This window comes from Alexandromys fortis, unplaced genomic scaffold (genome assembly GCF_014885135.2).
Source record: "Alexandromys fortis isolate MF-2015 unplaced genomic scaffold, M_Fortis_MF-2015_v1.1 scaffold_29, whole genome shotgun sequence".
NCBI classification, from domain to species: domain Eukaryota; kingdom Metazoa; phylum Chordata; class Mammalia; order Rodentia; family Cricetidae; genus Alexandromys; species Alexandromys fortis.
In genome coordinates, this window is record NW_026067891.1 from 3043866 (window position 1) to 3064871 (window position 21006).

At 50.1% G+C, this 21006-nt stretch overlaps 3 protein-coding genes and 1 non-coding gene across 4 annotated transcripts in view; 2 read left to right on the forward strand and 2 right to left on the reverse strand.

Annotated features, from left to right (window-relative positions):
* The window catches only part of Rab40c (RAB40C, member RAS oncogene family), a 39125-nt gene extending 26539 nt beyond the window's left edge, over positions 1–12586 (forward strand). Inside the window, exons 3-7 of the mRNA XM_050127681.1 lie at positions 374–434; positions 1840–1900; positions 9434–9511; positions 9783–10005; positions 10760–12586. Of these exons, the coding sequence (XP_049983638.1) occupies positions 374–434; positions 1840–1900; positions 9434–9511; positions 9783–10005; positions 10760–11040 (704 nt within the window). The 3' untranslated portion in view covers positions 11041–12586. The remainder of the gene's footprint in view (positions 1–373; positions 435–1839; positions 1901–9433; positions 9512–9782; positions 10006–10759) is intronic.
* Positions 12587–14558: 1972 nt separating this feature from the next.
* Positions 14559–16947, forward strand: Wfikkn1 (WAP, follistatin/kazal, immunoglobulin, kunitz and netrin domain containing 1). Its single transcript, XM_050127567.1, has 2 exons — positions 14559–14755; positions 15409–16947. The coding sequence occupies exons 1-2, from the start codon at positions 14576–14578 to the stop codon at positions 16885–16887; spliced, it is 1659 nt and encodes a 552-aa protein (XP_049983524.1). The 5' UTR covers positions 14559–14575; the 3' UTR covers positions 16888–16947.
* A 290-nt stretch (positions 16948–17237) lies between these two features.
* On the reverse strand, positions 17238–18936 carry Mettl26 (methyltransferase like 26). The gene is made up of 6 exons (XM_050127802.1): positions 18693–18936; positions 18323–18485; positions 17974–18033; positions 17713–17780; positions 17537–17615; positions 17238–17464 (listed from the first exon to the last, which is right to left on the reverse strand). Exons 1-6 carry the CDS (start codon positions 18887–18889, stop codon positions 17417–17419), a joined length of 615 nt encoding a protein of 204 aa, XP_049983759.1. The 5' UTR covers positions 18890–18936; the 3' UTR covers positions 17238–17416.
* Positions 18937–19196: 260 nt separating this feature from the next.
* Positions 19197–19267, reverse strand: Trnag-ccc (transfer RNA glycine (anticodon CCC)). Its single transcript has one exon. It is a non-coding gene; the product is annotated as a tRNA-Gly (tRNA).
* Between the last annotated feature and the right edge of the window lie 1739 nt (positions 19268–21006).

Below are 21006 nucleotides of genomic sequence, written 5' to 3' on the forward strand. Positions count from 1 at the left end.
GTACTTTGTTTTTTGAGAGGTCAACTGTAGAATCTATAGGAAAGACATGTCACAGCGGGAGTGGACCATTTTCCTCCAGGCATTCTGGGTCCAGAGCCGTTAGAGAGACTGGTGTGGCCTGAGTATTTCTAATGTCCCATTCTGATCTGGGCTTCTACCTTGCCCATGGTTGCCATACGATGTGAGCTAGTCAGGTGCCCTGAGAAAGCCATAGACGAGGGCAATGAGCATCTTCCTCCTGCTCCTGCTTCCCTGGGGTTCATTGTGAGATTTGAGGAAGTATATTTTTCTGTTTAAAACACAGACTTGGGCAGGAGGACCTCATAGTGAAGCCCATTACTGATGGACACTCTGACCCTCTGCTTCCTCACAGGAATTGACTATAAGACTACCACCATCCTACTGGACGGACGGCGTGTCAAACTGGAACTCTGGTGAGTTGGTAATCTGATGAGAACATGGAAGCCAAGTGAGGAAGCATCTTTTTAAAAATATTTTATTTACTTTTATGTGTGTTGATATTTTACCTGCATATATGTCTATGTGAGAATGTCAGATCTTGGAGTTATAGACAGTTGTGAGCTGTCATGTGTGGCTGGGAATTGGACCCAGGTCCTCTGGGAGAATAGCCAATGCTCTTAACTGCTGAGCCATCTCTCCAGCCCCATGAGGAAGCATCTTTTTTTTTTTTTTAAATGTCTCCATTAGACTGGCCTGTGGGCAAGTGTGTGGAGCATTTTTTTTTTAAATTATTTATTTATTATGTATACAACATTCTGCCTCCATGTATGCCCGCACACCAGAAGAGGGCGCCAGATCTCATTACAGATGGTTGTGAGCCGCCATGTGGTTGCTGGGAATTGAACTCGGGACCTCTGGAAGAACAGTCTGTGCTCTTAACCACTGAGCCATCTCTCCAGCCCATGAGGAAGCATCTTATTTGCTGTAACCTTTTAAATATACTGTGTTCAAACTGGATTTCTCTCCATGATGAGCAAAACAAAAAACCCAGGATGTTTTATTTTAAAGCTTCCTCCAATTTTGTTTGCTTATTTGTTTTTGTTTTTTGAGACAGGGTTTCTCTGTGATACAGTCTTTGCTGTCCTGGAACTTTGTAGATTAGGCTAGCCTCGAACCCAAAGAGATCCACTTACCTCTGCCTCCCAAGTGCTGGGATTAAAGGCATGCACCACCACTGCCCGGCACCTCCTCCAATTTTACCCATAAAAACTTGTTTTCCTGGGGCTGGAGAGATGCTCAGAAGTTAAGAAGAGGACTGCTGTTCTTCGTGAGGACCCAGATTTGGGTCCTAGCACCCATGCGACAGCTCACAGCAGTGTATAATTTCAGTTCCAGTGGGTCTAACATCCACTTCAGGCCTCTCATGGGCATCAGGCATGCATGTGTTGTTCATACACATAAAATTAAAAATTAAGGCTGGGCATGGTGGCACATGCCTGTAATCCCAGCACTCAGGGAGGCAGAGGTAGGCAGATCTCTGTGAGTTCAAGGCCAGCTTGATCTAAAAAGTGAGTTCTGGGACAGCTAGTCCTGTTACACAGAGAAACTGTCTCAAAAAACCAAAACAAACACAAATTAAGAAAGGAGCTGTGTGTATACTTGCCTTTAATCCCAGTCAGTACTCAGGAGGCAGAGGAAGGCAGAGACTTTTGTGAATTCGAGGCTAGCCTATTCTTTGTAGCCAATTCTAGTCAAAATTACAGTGAGACTCTGTCTCAAAAAAAAAAAAAAAAAAAGAAGAAGAAAAAAAGAAGACAGGACTGAGCCTCTCATACTGGGAATACTCGTGCATGCTGCTGACCCTCCTGTGTGTTTCAGGGACACGTCGGGCCAGGGCAGGTTCTGCACCATCTTCAGGTCCTACTCGAGGGGCGCACAGGTAAGACCAGCACCATTATGTTGTCTGGTAGGTGCCTCTCCTGATTCTTTCTGAACCGGTATCACTATTCTGCCAGTTCCCTAAGAACTTTACTCTTTTTGATCAAGTGTTTTGTTTTCTTCCAGCGCTGAGGATTGAGCTCTGGGCCCTTATTGTACAAGATTGGTGGGTTCCACTACTGAGCTGTATCCTCAGCCCTTTTTTTCCCAAGGATTTTGATGTCCAGACATCAGGTCTCCAAAAGCCCATCTGTGTAGGAAGGATTTTTAGCCTTGTAGCCTCATTTCGAGGCTGCCTATGTGGGAGGCAACTGAGTCTCTATTGTACCTGCCTCTAGTGTCCCAGTATGAACCCTTGCTGTTTTCATGGTGCCTTAAGATGTGCCATGAACTTAGCACAGCCACTGCAGTGGCCTCTCCAAGCTGTTGAGGTGCAGCTTATCCATTTGTTTCACCAGAAGCCAAAGGTGTTCCCCCATACTTCCCTCACACACAGAATTGTGTGTCTCCTAAGGGTGTGACTGAATGTGGAGGTGACTTGGGCTGTGTCAAAGCTAGAACTCTGCAGACTGGAAATGTTAACAATGGGCTGCAGCTGATTCTCTGGGCAGAAAATAGGCTATGGGGATCTTGTCTTGGCAGTAGGAGAGCACCATGCATACACAGTACCATGCATCACAGTGTGACTAGCTATTCCCTGTTCCCTGGAGTCCCCTAAAGCTTTCAGATATTTTTTTTCATCATTCTGAAACCAGAGGGAAAGTAGCTGAGACCTGTGTAAATAGAACTGCTTTAGATCCTGTGCTGCTCTGCATAAGGGATGTGAATGGAAGTTCAGTTCTGTTTGGTGCACCTCAAACTTCTGCAAGAGCCGGAAAACCCTCAGACCCAGACCCTACCTCTAGACAACCAGGAGTGAGGAACATTAGTCTAAGGATAAATTCTACAGGACCCTCTTCACCTTATTTTTTTTTTTAAGATTTATTTATTTATTATGTATAAAGTATTCTCAGTATTCTGCCTGCAGGCCAGAAGAGGGCACAGATCTCATTACAGATGGTTGTGAGCCACCATGTGGTTGCCGGAACTCGAACTCAGGACCTTTGGAAGAGCAGGCGGTGCTCTTAACCACTGAGCCATCTCTCCAGCCCCTTCACTTTATTTTTTTAAATGTATTTTATGTATATGCGTATTTTGCCTGCATGTATGATTGTGCACCACATGTATGCCTGGTAGCAATGGAGGTTAAAAGAAGGTCTGAGATCCCCTGGGACTGGAGTTACAAATGGTTCTGAGCTGCTATGTGGGTCTGGGACTCAAATCTGGGTCTTTTGTAAGAGCAGTCAGTACTTTTAGGCACTGAACCATCTCCACAACTCTCCCTGATTTTTGAGATAGGATCTCATACTTCATATAGCCCAAGTAGATCTCCAACTCTGCAGGGAGCCTCCTTCTCTAGCCTTTCAACTGCTAGAAATAAATATATGAGCCACCACTCTCCGCCCATTATTCTTTTATAAGAGAGCAATGAATATGTTTTACATTTAAAAAGTTTTTGAGTTTTTGTTGTTTTGAGAGGAAAAGAACACACAAGCACAAGCACCAGGCTGTCCTGGAACTCACTCTGCAGACCCATCTGGCTTTGAATTCAGAGAGTGCTGGGATTAAAGGCATGCACCACCACCGTCCGCTCTGGCAAGGCATTTTAATAGGACATGTCTTGCTGCTCTCCTACCCTTTGTCAACCCTTTGTCTCCTGGGTCTCTCAAGGTCTGAGTCTTGCACATCACACAAGCAAAGGCTACTAGTTTCTCCTTTGCTTTTGTCACTTGTCACATGTAGCACTGTTTTGTGGCTGCTACTGAATCCCTTTCATCCTCACCAGTGGCCAAGCTTGTTTTTATGGTTGAGTCCTGAAGCGGCCTCTTAATTCCTATGGTCCTGTGCTGCCTCCTGGGAGAGAGAGGGTGCTCCTGGGTTGGTATATGGAGGCCCTAAGACAGGCTTGACAATATCTACTCACTGTGGGGCCACATCAGTACCAGCAGGAAGTGCTGTCCAGCTGCGCTTGCATTTACTTCCATTAGTACAGGAGTATGTTGTCCTTTAAGGGCAGAGTGGATTTATTTATGTGGAAGGGTTTCTATGAGAAGTGGTAGAGGATACACTAGTAGGTCATTGTTGAGGAGGATATCCGCATGCCTCTTGGCACCTGGCAGTTGCTTGTGTGTGTGTGGGGGGGGGGCATGTGTGTAGAAGAGAATGTTTTAACACAACCAGGGTGTGTGAGGTAGGAAGACAGGAGTTTTTCACCCTGGCTCTTTGTACTTTGGGAGTTTGGACCACACAGATACATTATATTACTAAGTGCCTATCTATTTACATGTATTATTTATTTGAGGGGAGTGTGCATAAGTGGAAGTCAGAGGGCAAGTTTTGGGAGTTAGTCTCTTCTTCCTCAGTGTGGATTGCTGAGATCAAGCTCAGGTTGTCAGGCTTAGCAGCGGGAGCCATCTCTGAGGCTAGTCCTGAGCTGATCTTCCTGCCTCTACCTTCTGGGTGGATAGGGTAATAGGTATGTAGAATCATGACACCTCTCTCTCTCTCTCTCTCTCTCTCTCTCTCTCTCTCTCTCTCTCTCTCTCTCTCTCTCTCTCTATGTAACATCAGCTGTCCTTGATCCCATAGCAGTTCTCCTACCCCAGCCTCCCAAGTACAAGTACTGCATTTAGAAGCACATACCACCAGACCCAGCTTAATTTGTAGGGTTTGGTTTTCATTTGTTAGTTATTTTGATACAGAGTAAGACAAAGGCTTGCTATGTAGCCCTGGATGGCCTGCAACTTGATAGATGGGACTGGCCTCAAACTTACAGACATCTGCCTGCCTCTACCTCCTGAGTGCTGAGAATAAATGTTCAATTTTTAATTTTTTAATTATTTATTCTTAGTTTATTTGCATTGGTGTTTTGGAAGATCAGCCAGTGCTCTTTACCTCTGAGCCATCTCTCCAGCTCCCCTCAATTTTTATTTTTAAAAGGTACTTTAGAGGGCAACAACAATGGTTCAATCAGTGAAGTGTTACCATACAAGCTCTGTCCCCTCCACCCGCTCCCACAGGGCCTCTACATCTTGGCATGGTGATTACATGGGTATATTTCTTTGTCAAAAATTTATCAATGTCCTTGTCTCAACTTATATGTTTTCTGGTATATAAATTAAAGGGTAGGGAGATGGCTTAGTAAGTAGTGCTTGCCATACAGGCGTAAGACCTGAGTTCAGTTTCTAGTACCTATGTACAAAGATGGACACTGCAGCAAACACCTATAATCCCAGGAATAGGGGGGCATAGACGGGATCTCTGAGTTTGAGGCTAATCTGGTCTCCATAGTGAGTTCCAGGACAGCCAAGGCTACATAGTATTGAAAAATAATAATAGTTGTAACAGTAAGGGTATCTTATGTATTAAACTTAACAAAAACAGTGTATATGGCCAGGTGGTAGTGGTACGCACCTTCAATCCCAGCACTCAGGAGACAGAGGCAGGTGAATCTCTCTAAGTTCTAGGCCAGCCTGGTCTACAAAGCAAGTTCCAGAACAGCCTGGACTATTACACAGAAACTCTGTCTCAAGAAACAAACAAAACAGCAGCAGCAGCAGCAGCAGCAGCAACAACAACAAAACAGTGTGTATGTTCAGAGGCACGTCAAATGTTTGTCACTAGAAGGTAACCTACTAGAGAGATGGCTCAGAGGTTAAGACACTTGCTGCTCTTTCAGAGGTCCTGAGTTCAATTCCCAGCAACCACATGATGGCTCACAGCCATCTATAATGAGATCTGGTATTCTCTTCTGGTGTGCAGGTGTACATGCAGGTAGAACACTGTATATATAATTAGTAAGTAAATCTTTTTAAAAAAAAAATAAGAAGGTAGCCGAAAACTAGTTAATAGGCCTGGTGTAGTGTGCTGCTTGCTCTTCAGGAAGGGCTGAGCACTTAAATGTTGGGGTATGGTGGCTGACCCTTTGAAGGGCACTTTCCAGAGTCATTTGTGAATGGATCACTGGAAAGGGGAGCCTATGTCTGTATTTTGAGTTATGAATGGTCTAAAAATCAGCATTATCTGACTAGCATTAAGAAGACAGAATGGGCTGGAGAGATGGCTCAGAGATTTTAGGAGCACAAATTGACTGCTCATGGAGAGACCCTGAGTTCAGTTCCCAGCATCCACATGGTGGCTTACAATCATCTGTAACTCCAGTTCCAGAGGATCCAATACCTCTTCTGACCTCTGTGGGCGCCTCCACATATGTACATATACTTGGGCACACACATATACACATAAAATAAATAAATGTTTTTTTAAAAAGTAGTCCCAGGGGGCTGGAGAGATGGCTCAGTGGTTAAGAGCACTGCCTGCTCTTCCAAAGGTCCTGAGTTCAATTCCCAGCAACCACATGGTGGCTCACAACCATCTGTAATGATGTCCTCTTCTGGCCTTCGGCATATACACAGATGGTATACATAATAAATAATAAATAAATATTTAAAAAAAGTAGTCCCAGCACTGGGATCGGGAGTGGGTCACAGGTGGGTCTCTGAGTTCAAGGTCAGCCTGGTCTACAAAGTTCTGAGTTCCAGAACAGTTATAGAGAAACCTTGTCTCAGAAAAAAAGAAAGGGGGAGGAGGAAGAAGACAGAATGTGTAGGAGAGTCTTTTTGTCTTTTGTACTTTCGCTTTGAGACACGGTGGTTTGGAGGCTGGTTTTAGTAAGAAAGAACTTATTTCAGTTCTCAGCTATCTTGTCTGAAGTTCATCACCAATGGTTTTCTCTAGGAAATCCATGGCTACTTTGGTTTCTCTACTCCAACCCTCACTCATAGAATGTTCTCCCAGTAAAGCCTGACAGTAAAGCTGGGAATGCTTTTACTAGGAGGGGTAGCCAGGGTGAGGGGCAGCCAGGTCAAGGGCTTGTCTTCCAGGAGGTGGGCCTTCTGCTCACTTGTTTTAAATAGAACACAGGTTCTTGTTATGACAAAAAGGTCATACATAAAAGGTCTACATAAACAGGAAATGAAAAGCCATCCAGCCTCATACCACCTGTTGCGTGTTTGTGTCAACTTCTTATACATGATGCCCTTTGTGCTTTCAAGTGTCAGCATACACAGCTATGGGAATCTGCTTCCCACTCCACAGTGTACTATGCACGCTTACTGTGATTATCAACTATACTTACTAGAACTTTTTGCTTTTGTTGCTTTTGCTATGCTCTGTATAGAATCCAGAGCTTTGCACATTGTATGCTGTGCCACTTAGCCATACCCCAGCCACTGGACATTTTATCCCTCTCTCCCTTCCTCCCTCCTACTTTTGTGCCAGGGTTAGAATCCAGGGCCTCATGTATTCTAAGCTATAACTCTGCCACTGCCACTGAGCTACATTCTAGCTGCCCTTCCCTGCCCTCCCCACAAAAGAAAGCCTTCATTGTTAAAACCTACTGAGATGAGTCTCCTGAGGGTGGGCTTTGACACACCTTTATAATCCTCAGGAGCCGGATTGCTACATGCCTGATGCTGTAGGTGGCATTGTCACCTGCAAAGTCTGGCCTCTCTCCCTTGGCAACAGATGACAGCTTGCTTCCCTGTGCCCAAGATATGTGCTTGTTTGTTGATTTGGGAAGAGAGTAGAGACTTTATTGTTAGTTGGTCTTGTCTTAGTTAGGTAGTTACTGTAGAGACACCAGTGACCAAGGCAACTTTCCAACTCCTTTTTTTTTTTTTTTTTTTTTTTTTTTTGAGACAGGGTTTCTCTGTAGCTTTGAGCCTGTCCTGGAAGAACTAGCCCTTGTAGTCCAGGCTGGCCTCGAACTCACAGAGACCCCATGCAACTTCTAAAAAATCAACAACGGAACATAAATAAATATTGTGCTGGGATTAAAGGTGTGCGCTAAAAGAGCACACATATTGGAGGCAGTGCACAGTTTCATAGGGCTAGTGTATTATCATCATGTCAAGAGCATGATGATATGCAGGCAGGCATGGTGCTACACAAGTATCTGGAAGCTTTATATCCTGATCTGCAAACAGGCAGAGACAGACACTGGGCGTAGGTAAACTTTTGAAACCTCAGAGCTCACCCCTAGCAACTCACTTCCTCCAACAAAGACACACCTCCTAATCCTTCCTAATTAGTTCGTCAGCTGGGGGCTAAGCATACAAATATATGAGCATATGGGGCCATTTTCATTTAACTATCAGTTTTTTAGTCGGGGTCTTGCTATATAGTCTGGCTGGCCTAGACCTAGCTATCTAGACTAGTAACCAGAGTGGCCTCCAGTTTGCAGCCCACCCCCCTGCCTCAGTCTCCTGAATGATGGGATTATAAATGTGGCCCTCCATCTCTGCCATGTTTAGTTATTATAAATATATTTTTCACTCACTGACCTGGCTCCTTGAGCAGTTTCAGTTTCAGTTTGACTCCTCTCAGTGGTACCTGACCTCAAGGTAAGGTATGGTATCCCTCCAGGATAGAGAAGTTCCTCCCCAGCTGCTGCTCTATTTGAGCCAGGCCTGTTACCTCTGGGTAAGGCTATCTTTATCTCAGTAGGACTTGGGACTAGCATGAGTTTTCAGAAATGGCAATTCTGTTTCCCTCTTCCTACTCCCATCTTTGCCCGTTTTTGTCCCCCTTCTCTGTCATCCATGTATGAGAACCTGTGGGAAGAGGAGTGAGGGACTCAGTGGGTGGACTCTGATTGCTGACCTCTCAAAATCAACTCAGGATGAGAGGCAGATTTGCAGTGTGTTAACCCTTTGTGATGAGCAGTGTGCTCGCTCAGTACCACCCCTGCTGGAGAGTCCACGAAGGTGGTCCCGCTGGGATATTTGAGGCAGATGGAGACAGCCCAGAGCTGAGCTCCCAGTAATTGGTCTCTGAGGGATGTGGCAGGAAAAGCCCTGTAGCAAATCCTGTTTAGCCTGACTGAGGCAGCCCTCACTGACTACTGCTCCGAGTGACTGACATTCTGCTGTATAAGTTTGGAGCTGAAAAACTCAGAGCTGCCTCCATTCAGCCCCAGGTGCCCCTAGAGCAGAGTTTGCTGACAGACTGACTTCCAGAATGCTTGGTCCTCCAGTGAGTTCTATAGCTCTTCACACTCCTCCCCCAACCAAAGCTTAGACCTTTGTTTGGGGGTGGGGGGGCTTATAGCCTGTGTGGCTGTTGAATGATTTCAGAGAATGCCTGTGACTGGCCTGGATTTAAAAAATTGTTAAAAAGTCAGTTCTGCTCCAGCAGTGTTCTCAGGCATATGTGGGCTGGGCCAATTTAACTCAAAGAAGGTCCCTTCCCTGCTGCTCTCCTGGGTGGCAGATGCATTTCTGGTCCATAGGTTGTGGCCATGCTAATTATCTGTAGTCTTCTGGGCCATGTCCCTAGCCCTGTCTAGGAATTGTGACTACTCCTATCCAGCAAGTTTCTCCTGGGAATGGGCCCAAACATGCCTGTGGATAATCGCCATTCATCTAACTTGCAGGGAATCCTCCTGGTGTATGATATCACCAACCGTTGGTCCTTTGATGGCATTGACCGGTGGATCAAGGAGATCGATGAGGTAGGTGTGGGTTATGCCTCTCCAGGAGAGACTATAGGAACAAGTTGTGATTGGGGTATGCCTCCATGGGAGTGCTGCCCAATGTAGTCCTCCCCTACCCTGGGAGTGTTGTTCAGCAATGAACAGCTGAACTCTGCTGTCTACTTAGCTCCATCCAGACATTTCTGGACTTGCTTCATTGCAGAATGCAGACATTAGGAGCCCTGCCTATGGCCAAGGGATGGGGGTGGCTTGTGATTGTGCCTCTGCTGAGTTCTGAACCCCTCCTAAGCATGCACCTGGTGTTCCCCGGATCCTGGTTGGGAACCGGCTGCATCTGGCCTTCAAGCGGCAAGTCCCAACGGAACAGGCCCGAGCCTACGCAGAGAAGAACTGCATGACCTTCTTTGAAGTCAGCCCCCTGTGCAACTTCAACGTCATTGAGTCCTTCACTGAGCTCTCTCGTATCGTTCTTATGCGGCATGGCATGGAGAAGATCTGGAGGCCCAATCGAGGTGGGACTGAGGCTTAGTTCAGCTAGGATGCTAGCTAGTGGAGTCATGGGGGCTGATGGTGGAGCTGCAGGCATCGATAGTGCATTTAGAGTATAAGTAGTCTCTTAAGAGCTGCAGTCACGTGGCTGCCCGCCCAGACCCTAGATCAAGTGATCTCTTCCTTTGCTATGATTTGAGAGCAGAGCTCTGCACAGTCACCTTCACTGCTAATGGTCACAGAAGCAGTGTGTGCAGCTCAGCAGTATCTATCATTGTCCATATACTTGACCGGAAGCCCTAACTATGGCCTTACTCACAGGGTACTTTACAGTAGGGCTCCCTGCTAGGCACAGAGGTGGTTACAATGTCACCCTAAGATGAAGCCACAGAGAACATAGTAACTAAATCTTCTCTTGAGCCGAAAGGCTTCTGCCAACTATAGGCAAGACTGAGTTAACCTCCAACCAGAGCTATAGCAAGGGCTGCATTCCAAAGTTAGTCTGCCTCCTCACCCAGTCTTAAAGAGCATCTGGACAGACTGGCCTCTCTTAAGAACACTTTGTAGTGTTTTCTGCTCTAAGAAGGCAGGAGATAGGAGCCACCCAGTGTACAGATAGTGGGGCATCCAGGATCCCTGAGCTAGCGAAGCCACCAGGAGTTTTGAGACTCAGCCAGGCTTTACAGGTAATGTGAAAACCATGTACCTCTCAACAGCTCCCCTAATAAAATCTCATTACCTATCTGTTCCCTCCTCCATCTTACCCTCCCCTCACAGTTTTCAGCCTGCAGGACCTCTGCTGCCGTGCTATTGTCTCCTGTACCCCCGTGCACCTCATCGACAAGCTCCCACTACCTGTCACCATCAAGAGCCACCTCAAGTCCTTTTCCATGGCCAACGGCATGAACGCTGTCATGATGCATGGCCGCTCCTACTCCCTGGCAAGTGGGGCCGGGGGCAGTGGCAGCAAGGGCAACAGCCTTAAGAGGTCCAAGTCCATCCGTCCCCCCCAGAGTCCACCTCAGAACTGCTCTCGGAGCAACTGCAAGATCTCCTAGCGGAACCTGTGGGTTCCGCCTGTTCAGACTCGGAGCTAATGCTGGAGCACTCCTGGCCAGGCACTAGGCCCTGCTGTGTGCAGGAAGACTTGGCTACACAACCATGCCTGGGTCTTCCCAGGCTTTCCTCCACATCTGAGCTAGTGGAGGGAAGGGGCATGCAGGGAGAGACATGCTCCACAGACCAAGCAGCAGGGCTGCTGGTGCTACGGGGACCAGGTCTGAACCAATCCTGGACTCCAGGCTGGGAGTGAGCCTGGCTCCCCTTTATTTATATGGAGAACATTTTACCTGTTTTGTACATTTTTAAAGGGCTGTCAGGGAAGCCTGGATGCCCCTCATAGCCACATCAGCCGTTGGGGAAGCTCAGGATGTCAGGGAAGGAGGGGGTGAAGCAGTGATGGAGAGTTTCAGCATTGAAGCCAGATGACCTTTGGGTTTATAAACACCCTTTCTGGGTGTTGATGTTGCTCCGAGGCCAGTGGGAAACAGATGGGGCCAGGGTGTGCTCCAGATGCTCTGGCCGCAGTCTTAGCTCCAGCTTTCATTTCTGACAAAGGTGGTCAGTATGCTGGACATAGGCAAGGCTTCTGCTCCTGAGACCTAGGAGAGAAGCTGGTTGCACCTGGGAACCCCACTTGTATCCCTCTCCACTGTGCCCTGGCACTTTGAGTGATGTTTACTATACATTCAGTATCTCCAGGTTGAGGCAGAACTCAAGTGCTTAATGGTCTTCAGTGGTATCTGAGCTTTGGGCACAAGGCCCTGGGACCCCAGGGTCTAGCAGCTTGTACTCGTTAACCTTGACTGTGTTTCCTAGCTGCTTCTTGCCTATTGTGGCCCTTCTACCTGTAAGTTTATGTCACTGGAATCTCTATAACTTGTTTCTTAGTGACATTCTATGGAACAGCAGCCTCAACCATAGGGACCCACTAGGTGGAGCAACTTCTGAAGCCATGGACTATTCCTCCACAGTGCTCCTCATACCCCAATCCACCCTAGTCAGCCTTCTCCCCCGTGGGGTTGTTGTCCCCAGTGGATGTCCTATGTGACTGCTTTCCTGTCCTTGCCTGGTGACACAGTCCTCAGGCACGCTGGTGCTTAACTCTACCTCCTGCCCTCAGGGCCCTGGCCATAGCAGGAGCCATGACCCCTTACTGGGGACTTTCTTAGTGCACATTTCCTAAGACCATCTTGCCATGGATGCTACTAGGGCACTGGTAGACACAGCGCCAGCCTGCTGTTCTGAGAGGTTGGGTTAATGCCTGTAGGGACAGGGCTATGGTTGTGGGAACTGCCTGATAAGCAGCAGCCCCTGGGACCTGGCCCAGAGGCTGGATACAATCAAGCATCACCTTTCCCCACCAGTCCTGTTGCTGTTGATAAGAGACCTTTTCTCTGGAATCGCGAATAGAGTGGTATAGACTTTGAGGACCTGGATTGGCCTGCGTGTACGCCATCAACACTACCCTTGCTGCTGTGGACTCCACCATTCCTGGGTTCTTCGTTCTTACTTCTTTGTACAGTAAATGTACTTCAGCAGTGAGCTCATGTCTTTCTTTGTGAACATTGGTCTGGCTTAGTGGGCCTGTAGTTTGTTGGGGGTGGTGAGGGGTGTCTGACAGTGTGCTCTGCCACAGAAGCCAGCACTGCTTTGTGCCTGCCAAAATGATCCCAGGCTTTGTTAACTGTCCCCTGCAGCTGACCTCAGTGACCTGCAGCCATCCATCCACTGGGTTTACATTCCCAGCCACAAAGTAGCCAGGCCTGGTTACAAGCCACACTGGTTCCTGGGGTCTAATCTTGGCCAGGCCAGCATCAGGCAGGCTCAGCTATTCACAAGAGCCTTCATTCGTAGCCTACAGCAGACTGTTTCACGTAGTTTACCACTGCTTCAAGAACACATCTGCAAGTGGAACCTGGAGCTGGTACCTTTCACAGGAAAGCATTTAGCAGGTTATGGGGCTTTGCAGGGCCCTGCTCAGCTAGGGTTATGTCTGATATACTGGAGGGCAAATCTGAATGGGGCAATACAGTTCACTCTAAACATGGCCTCTGGCTCAGGTGCCACCTGCGCTCTTCAGTAGGCACGTCCCTGCCCCCTCATCACCAGGAGTCGGCTCACCCACAGCTCTTTTGTAAGGCAGCAGACACTGGCGCCTGGTAGCCATCTCTTGATCTCCTGGCCAGACCAGGCTCTTATTACCCTGCCTCCTGGGTCAGGGGGTCAGACAAAGGGTCACACAGACTTCTTCCTTCCTGTCTCTGAGAAAACCACTCCCTGGGGACCTCTGGAGTCACAGAAAGGGTTTGGAAAGGCAGATTCCAAGCAGGCCCTTTGTCTTGCCATCAGCTTTGATCTCCCTGCCCTCCCCCACAGTGGTAGAGCCTCTAGTCCAGTTAAAGAATGGATGCTGGCCCTCATGGTGGGTTTGTGGGGCAAGGCCTGAATGTACTTAGATCCCTGAGCAACATCTAGGATGCTTGCTCTTTGAAGGATGAGCTGGCCATCCCTTGAGAAGAAGTTTGGTGACTTCTCTGGACCCTTGTTTGCACTATGAACTACAGTCAGTGTTAGGAGAGACTGTCTTTGACCAGTGCACATAACTTTTTTGCACATGTCTTTTTTTCACGCAGACAAAATAGCCATCTGGTTTTGTGCCTGCCTTGCCCATTTGAAGGAGCCAGGAGCCCTGTTTTAGAGAAACAGGTGTGTCCAGGGGGGTGAATCCTGCTGCAGTGTGCTCTCGGCTGGTGAGATGGCCAAAGCACTGCTGTCACCTCCTCAGGGCACCACCATGCCAGGCACCCAGGCAGGTTTTTTACTCTATGCCAAGACCTGGCAGATGTGACACTTGAAGGGTCCTGAAGGAGAACAGAACCTCTACCACTAGCCAGCTGAAGATGTTCCTTACTTGTACTCGTGACAGGTGCCATCCTTGGCAGCCTTTGGAGAAAACCTAGGCTAGTAGTCAGTTAGGGCTGGAGACTGGGGCTGAGGACAAAAGCTGAAATCTACCAGCCCTGCCCCTCCTCCCTGAGTAGAGGGTAGGAGGGTCTTTAAGGAGACTTTGATCCCTGCTGGGCTTCAGCTTGTAGAGGGAGGGGCTCGAATTACAGCATCCCCCTCCCTGGTTTAGCTGGCCCTTCTCCGCCCCTTGGTGACCCTAGTGGTCAGTTGCTCTGAGCTTCAGGGCCTCTGGCCCCTCCCCAGCCCTTCCTCTTCTTCTGTTCCCAGTCCTATGCTGACCAGAGCCTGAGAGCCACCCACAGTGGTTGGGAGAGGGCCGGCCAGTATTTTGTGGACGGGTTTTGAAAGATCCCAGAATACCTATTCACACTTCCAGAAAGGAACATCAGCTGTGGGCTCCAGCCTTTGGGGGGCAGGGACCCAAGGAGTCACAGAAGAGGGTCCATTTGAGGCAGGGATAGCAATCCTAGGCCCAGGACCCTATAAGGTGGATGCCTATAGGAAGTCCTGGCTCCACGAGTGGCTGGTGGCCACACACTCCCACCCCCTGGCCCTGTGGCCCCCATGCCTGCCCCACAGCCACTCCTGCCTCTGCTCTTTGTCTTCGGGCTCATCCATCTGACCTCGGAGACCAACCCGCTGCCAGAGCCTGGAAGCCACCCTGGCATGTGCCCCAACCAGCTCAGCCCCCACCTGTGGGTGGACGCCCAGAGCACCTGTGAGCGTGAGTGCACCAGGGACCAGGTGAGCACTGGCATCTCATGGGATCCTGGGCCCCACCCCAGCTCTTTCCTCCGTGGGGGGAAGCAGACCCCAACCCCAGGAGTCCGCTTTCTCCAGGGTGTCTCCATACTCATTTCCCTGGATTTGGGGCCATGACCTGTCCTCAGGGCTCAAGGGATGCCCCTACCTTTCTACCCTCACCTGTCTGAAGAGTAAGAACATCTCCCATCCCTGGACTGACTGGTCTTCACCAATCCTGTCACTAATCTGCCTGAGCACCACTTCTTTAAGTGATGTGGACCCAGGCCTCTGACCTACCCCTGCAAATGGCACCACCCTTCTGCCCTGCCCTGCCTGTGGTCCTTTCCTCATTTCCCAGACTGGGAAGGGGGACAAAAGAGTTCCCCAAGTGGTGCGCCCTCTGATGGCAGAGCAGCTGCTTGCACACTGCTCCATCTGCACTGCAGAGGTGCTAATGAGGCCTGCTGCGGTGCCGAGGATTCAGTGGGAGTAAGGTGACACGGACGGCCTTGCTGCTCGTGCTGTTCAGAAAGCACTGCCACCACTTTCCATAGGGAAGCAGGCTTTGAGAGAGGCAGCCACGTCTCCCAGGGGAGTGCATGGGCAATGCTGGGAAGGGTTCAGGGTTCCACTAAACTGTCCCTGTCCCTCAGGACTGTGCGGCCTCTGAGAAGTGCTGCACCAATGTGTGTGGGCTGCAGAGCTGCGTGGCGGCCCGCTTCCCCAGTGGTGGCCCAGCTGTACCTGAGCCAGCAGCCTCCTGTGAAGGCTTCCAATGCACACAACAGGGTTCTGACTGTGACATCTGGGATGGGCAGCCAGTTTGCCGCTGCCGTGACCGCTGTGAGAAAGAACCCAGCTTCACTTGCGCTTCCGATGGCCTCACCTATTACAACCGCTGCTATATGGATGCAGAGGCCTGCCTGCGGGGTCTCCACCTGCATGTGGTGCCCTGCAAACACATTCTCAGCTGGCCACCCAGTAGCCCAGGACCACCTGAGACCACTGCTCGGCCAACCCCTGGGGCTGCTCCCATGCCACCTGCCCTGTATAACAGCCCCTCACCACAGGCAGTACATGTAGGGGGAACAGCCAGCCTCCACTGTGATGTTAGTGGCCGTCCACCGCCTGCTGTGACCTGGGAGAAACAAAGCCATCAGCGGGAGAACCTGATCATGCGCCCTGACCAGATGTATGGCAATGTGGTTGTCACCAGTATTGGACAGCTAGTGCTGTACAATGCCCAGTTGGAGGATGCAGGCCTATATACATGCACTGCACGCAATGCTGCTGGCCTGCTGCGGGCTGACTTCCCCCTCTCTGTTTTACAGCGGGTAAATACTCAGGATAAGGACCCAGGTGTCCTGGCCCTGGCTGAGTGCCAGCCTGACACACAGGCGTGTGTTGGGCCTGCCACTCCTCACCATGTCCTTTGGCGCTTTGACCCACAGCGAGGCAGCTGCATGACCTTCCCAGCCCTCAAATGTGATGGAGCTGCCCGGGGCTTTGAGACCTATGAGGCATGCCAACAGGCCTGTGTCCGTGGCCCTGGGGATGCCTGTGCACTACCTGCGGTTCAGGGCCCCTGCCAGGGCTGGGAGCCACGCTGGGCCTATAGCCCACTGCTACAGCAGTGCCACCCCTTTGTATACAGTGGCTGTGAAGGCAACAGCAATAACTTTGAGAGCCGGGAGAGCTGTGAAGATGCTTGCCCCGTGCCACGCACACCACCCTGTCGTGCCTGCCGCCTCAAGAGCAAGCTGGCTCTGAGCTTGTGCCGTAGTGATTTTGCCATTGTGGGTCGACTCACAGAGGTACTGGAGGAGCCAGAGGCTGCTGGCGGCATTGCTCGTGTGGCCTTAGATGATGTGCTCAAAGATGACAAGATGGGCCTCAAGTTCTTGGGCACCAAATACCTGGAGGTGACACTGAGTGGCATGGACTGGGCCTGCCCATGCCCCAATGTGACAGCTGGTGATGGGCCACTGGTCATCATGGGTGAGGTTCGTGAAGGTGTGGCCATATTGGATGCTAACAGCTATGTCCGTGCTGCCAGCGAGAAGCGAGTCAAGAAGATTGCAGAGCTGCTTGAGAAGAAGGCTTGTGAGCTGCTCAACCGCTTCCAAGACTAGCTTTATCTGTAATCCCCATTCCCACCCTCCTTCCTGCTGAATAAATGTCTGTGCCTGTGGGATTCACAGCCTCTGGTTCCCTTCTAGCTGCAGCCGCCCCATCACCACTGTGTTCAGCTGGAGTCTTGCGAGTAAAGGGAGCTCCAGTCTCTGCCCAAGGGTTACCAAGTAGCACCATGTCACTCTTGGGGACCCTCCTACAGACCTACAAGTTTCTCTCCTGGGACATAAGAGGAAGCCAGCTCAATCCTGCTTCAGCCATCCTCCAAGCTCTAATCTTCCCTCAGACCAAACCCCCTTTGCCTTCCCACAACTATTCCCAGCAAACAGTGTGGTAGGGATGCCCCCAGTGAAATGGAATGGCTTTATTTCATGGCCCATTGGGCCCAGATTCTCTGTAGCACTGTGGCCACCAGATTAGGAGGGACTAATTTATCCCAAGGAGTGACTCAGGCAGGGGCTGATGTCTAGCTTGTACCATGGCAGAACCTTTGGCAGAGATGCAGGCACATGGGAGGTAGGAAATAGGCTATTCTTTCCGGAAAATCAGGCACTTGTTGTTGGCTGGCATGTCCACCTGGAAAAATGTTTGCTGGAGTGGCCCTTAGTCCCAGGGAGATTCCCTACCCCCCACCATTGCCCTGCCTACCATCCTCTCCAGGACCAAGCCGCTGGCCTGGCCTAGTTCCTCCAGGAGGGCTGTGTCACGAAGCCCCCACTCTGGGTTCCTACAGTCAGGGAGGGAGGGAGATGTCACTTGCAGAACTGAAGGTTTCATCAGCCCACCTGCCCTCTGAGCCAAGCCCCTCTCCACCTAGGTCTGACCTGCATCTGAGGCTCAGGTCAAAGTCCACGTTGCTCTGGGGAGAGATCTTTCCATTGACTGCAAAGGGCTGTGGGAACAAGGAGACAGTCTGTGGGCCCAAGGTCAGTTCCCATAGGACTCATTTTTAGACTGGGAACAAGAGTATGCAAAGAACACCCCCTTTCTGCTCCCAAGAAGGAAAAGGGCAAGGATCCAGATTCAGTGCAAGAGACTGGGAAACACCTGGACTGCTAAGGGCCTCTTAAGGTAGGGTCACTCACCCCATAGGTGATCAGCAGGGCCTTGGTTTTAAGCAGTTGTCCTGCTGCCTTGAAGAGTCCCTGAAGAGAGGGAGACAGGGTAAGCTGGGCGCTTGAGACTCAGGCCTGATTCAGCACATCTGCCTGTCACCATCTAGCTAGCCAGGGTCAGTCAATCTGACCTCAGAACTTGTCTGCTGAATCAGGGCAACCCTGTTTGTTTTGTTTTTTGTTTTCTCTATGTTGTTTGTTTGGGGGCGGGTTGTAAATTTGTAGAATTAAATAATTTTTCCTTCTGGAAAGGAAAAAAAGAGAGAGACTCAGGCCTCCTTTCTTGCAGCATGAAAGCTGGGTTCCACAATGTCCTTACCTCAGTGCAGTTCAGGGGGCTGATGTGGATCATATTGATGCAGAGCAACAGGTCCAGCGACCGCGGCTGGATTCCACCCCATTGCTCCCACTCCCAGGTCACGTCCAGGTACAGCGGGGCCTTCACATTGGACAAACCTTGGGCTTGGGTGGTGGCGGCAATGCTGTAGTGGGCAGCGCGTGGGCAAGGGTCAGCTAGCGCACCCCACCACTACCAACAGTGGGTCAGGGGCTAAGTCCTGAAGAGCGGCCAGCGGGTACCACTTCCTCAGTCCAGCACCCAGACCTGGTCCCGCCCTCTCTTCCCATCGCCAGCCCCGCCCCCCGCTCAACCCAAGCCCAGGCAAGTGGGAGACGCCGAGCCGCCACACCTGTCCAGGCAGCGCTGGTCCACGTCTGACGGCTGCCACTCGGCGTGCGGGAAAGCCTGTGCAAAGTGCGCGGCGTGCTGGCCGGAGCCCGAGGCCACCTCGAGCACGCGAACGCCGCGTTGGGCAGGATCCACATACTGGCGGAGCACGCACAGGATGGGCTCCTTATTTCGCTCAGCAGCAGCAGCCACCATCATCGCTGCGGTGCTGCCAACCCGGCTAGGAATGCTCGCGGGGCACGACGGGAGCTGTGGTCCAGCTTCTGCGCAGGGCACTACGGGAGTTGTGGTCGTACCTACCAGCCGCCTGATACAGGAAAACTGTCAGGAGGCCGCTTGACTCCTTAAGGGGTCGGCGCTTGGCTTGGCTGTGGGTATCCAGGTGTGGTTTAGTCTAACATCCAGCACTTAGTCTGATCCAGTGTTTTCAGCGTATTTGTCACATTGAAAGTTTGTTGCGTCTGCGCCACACCTTCTTCTGAAGTTTACAAAACAAAAGAGCAACTGCGCCGCCCGGGAATCGAACCCGGGTCGCAAGAATGGGAATCTTGCATGATACCACTACACCAGCGGCGCTGTTGAGCGATGTAGCAGTCCACAGAGTATACGAAGTGTGACGTACGTGTGCTGGTCACTGCAACAGCATTGCGCATGCGTCTTTTCTATTGCGCGCCACTTTTCGGTTGACAAGAATTTGTAGGACACGCTACCCCATCAGATCCCAAAGTGTTGCTGGTGATCGAAAGAAGAAAAGATGGGGACGCCAGGTTTATAGACAGCCAGGATCGAGGATCGAGTTCTGCACCGTGGAAACCATAGCAGCCGTGAGCACTTGGAAGTTGAAGCAGCGGTCAGGTCCTGACGTTCGACCGGCCTGGCTTTGAGGGCGTGGTCGTAGTGGGTGGCAGCAGAGTGGAACTTCCGGACCCTAGAAGCAGGACTCCTCAGGTCTGGGACCGCCGGGGTTCACGAGCTTTGTGTGACCTTGAGAGGGCTGGCCCCAGCTCGAGGTCCAGGGATAGACATCAGGAGGCGGGCAGGGACCAGTGAAGTGAAGTTGGAGACGACGAGTGTGCAGACAGACAAGAGTACTTTGCCCTGAGGCGCGCCCGGGCTGTGGGGGCGTCCATGTCTAAGAGGGGCTGGATTTTTGAAAGAGCCGCAACTTCCGAGGCCGGTTGTCAGTCAAGGCTTACCCCCATACTACAGCATGGCTCCTGCTTAGGGTTGCTCTTGAGGTGTCTGTCCAAAGTGTGTTTGGTCAGCTGGGGTGGCCAGCGTGTGAGGCTAAAGAATCTGAAAAGAGGTCTGAGCCATTTACTAAAATTATACAAGGCCCAAAAGATGCCTTCACTGATTTTTTTTTTTTTTTTTTTGCAAAGATTGACCTCAGTTGTAAATAGAATGGTATCAGATCCAGAAGTCAGATTAACAATGAATAGAAGTTTTGGCTTTTTTTCAGAATGCAGAGGGGTGATTAGGCCCTTAAAGCCGAGATCGGCACCAACAGATAAATGGATTAGAAATACAGCTGATATTGGATCTCATAGTTATTATGCAACTTTAATAGGAGAAGTAATCTCTAAAGTTTAAATCTAAAGTTTTAAGAAAAATCAAACTGTCAAATGTCTTGGCTGTAGCAAGCAAAGTTCTTTCACAAGGGATTGTAGCGCAAGATGTTCCTAGAAACAATGTTCTTAGAAACAATGTGTTTTCTGGAGATAGTACAAAGAGAAGGCCGCAGCCTTCTGGAGTACGCAGAAGGTCTGGCAAAGGCTAGCATTGGACCAATGAACAGAGTTCAACAAGCAAAAGGCATTGATATCAAATTCAAGTCTGCCTTTGCAGGTTAGCATTTGCAATACACCTTTATTAGAAGTTATGCCACCCGGTGGTGGTGGCCCAAACCTTTAATCCCAGCACTCAGAAGGCAGAGGCAGGCGGGTCTCTAAATTCAAGGCTAGCCTAGTATGCTAGAGTGAGTAACAGGACAGGTTCCAAAGCTACACAGGCACTAAATCTCACCAGGGCTGGGTTGTGAGCCACCATATGGTTACGAATTGCACTCGGGTCCTCTGGAAGAGTAGACAGTGCCCTTAACAGCTGAACCATCTCTTCAGCTCCCCAGTTGCACTTTATTTTTTTTTAATATATTATGTGTATAGCATTCCTTCCACGTGTGCCTGCAAGCCAGAAGGGGGCCCCAGGTCTCATTATAAATGGCTGTAAGCCACCATGTGGTTGCTGGGAATTGAACTCAGGACCTCTGGAAGAGCAGTCAGTGCTCTTAACCTCTGAGCCATCTCTCCAGCCCC

Bases quoted from the DNA above. Each gene is read 5' to 3' on its own strand.
- Mettl26 (XM_050127802.1), bottom strand. From the start codon at position 18,889: ATGATGGTGGCTGCTGCTGCTGAGCGAAATAAGGAGCCCATCCTGTGC. The intron at 17,781-17,973 runs GTGAGTGACCCT...TTGTTCCCACAG, and splicing joins CCCTGCTGATCACCTATGGG to CCCTTTGCAGTCAATGGAAA. The intron at 17,465-17,536 runs GTAGGCAGGGCA...ACATTTTTCCAG, and splicing joins GCTTGGTCCTGGAGAGGATG to GTGGACATGCCAGCCAACAA.
- Wfikkn1 (XM_050127567.1), top strand. From the start codon at position 14,576: ATGCCTGCCCCACAGCCACTCCTGCCTCTGCTCTTTGTCTTCGGGCTC. The intron at 14,756-15,408 runs GTGAGCACTGGC...CCTGTCCCTCAG, and splicing joins GTGAGTGCACCAGGGACCAG to GACTGTGCGGCCTCTGAGAA.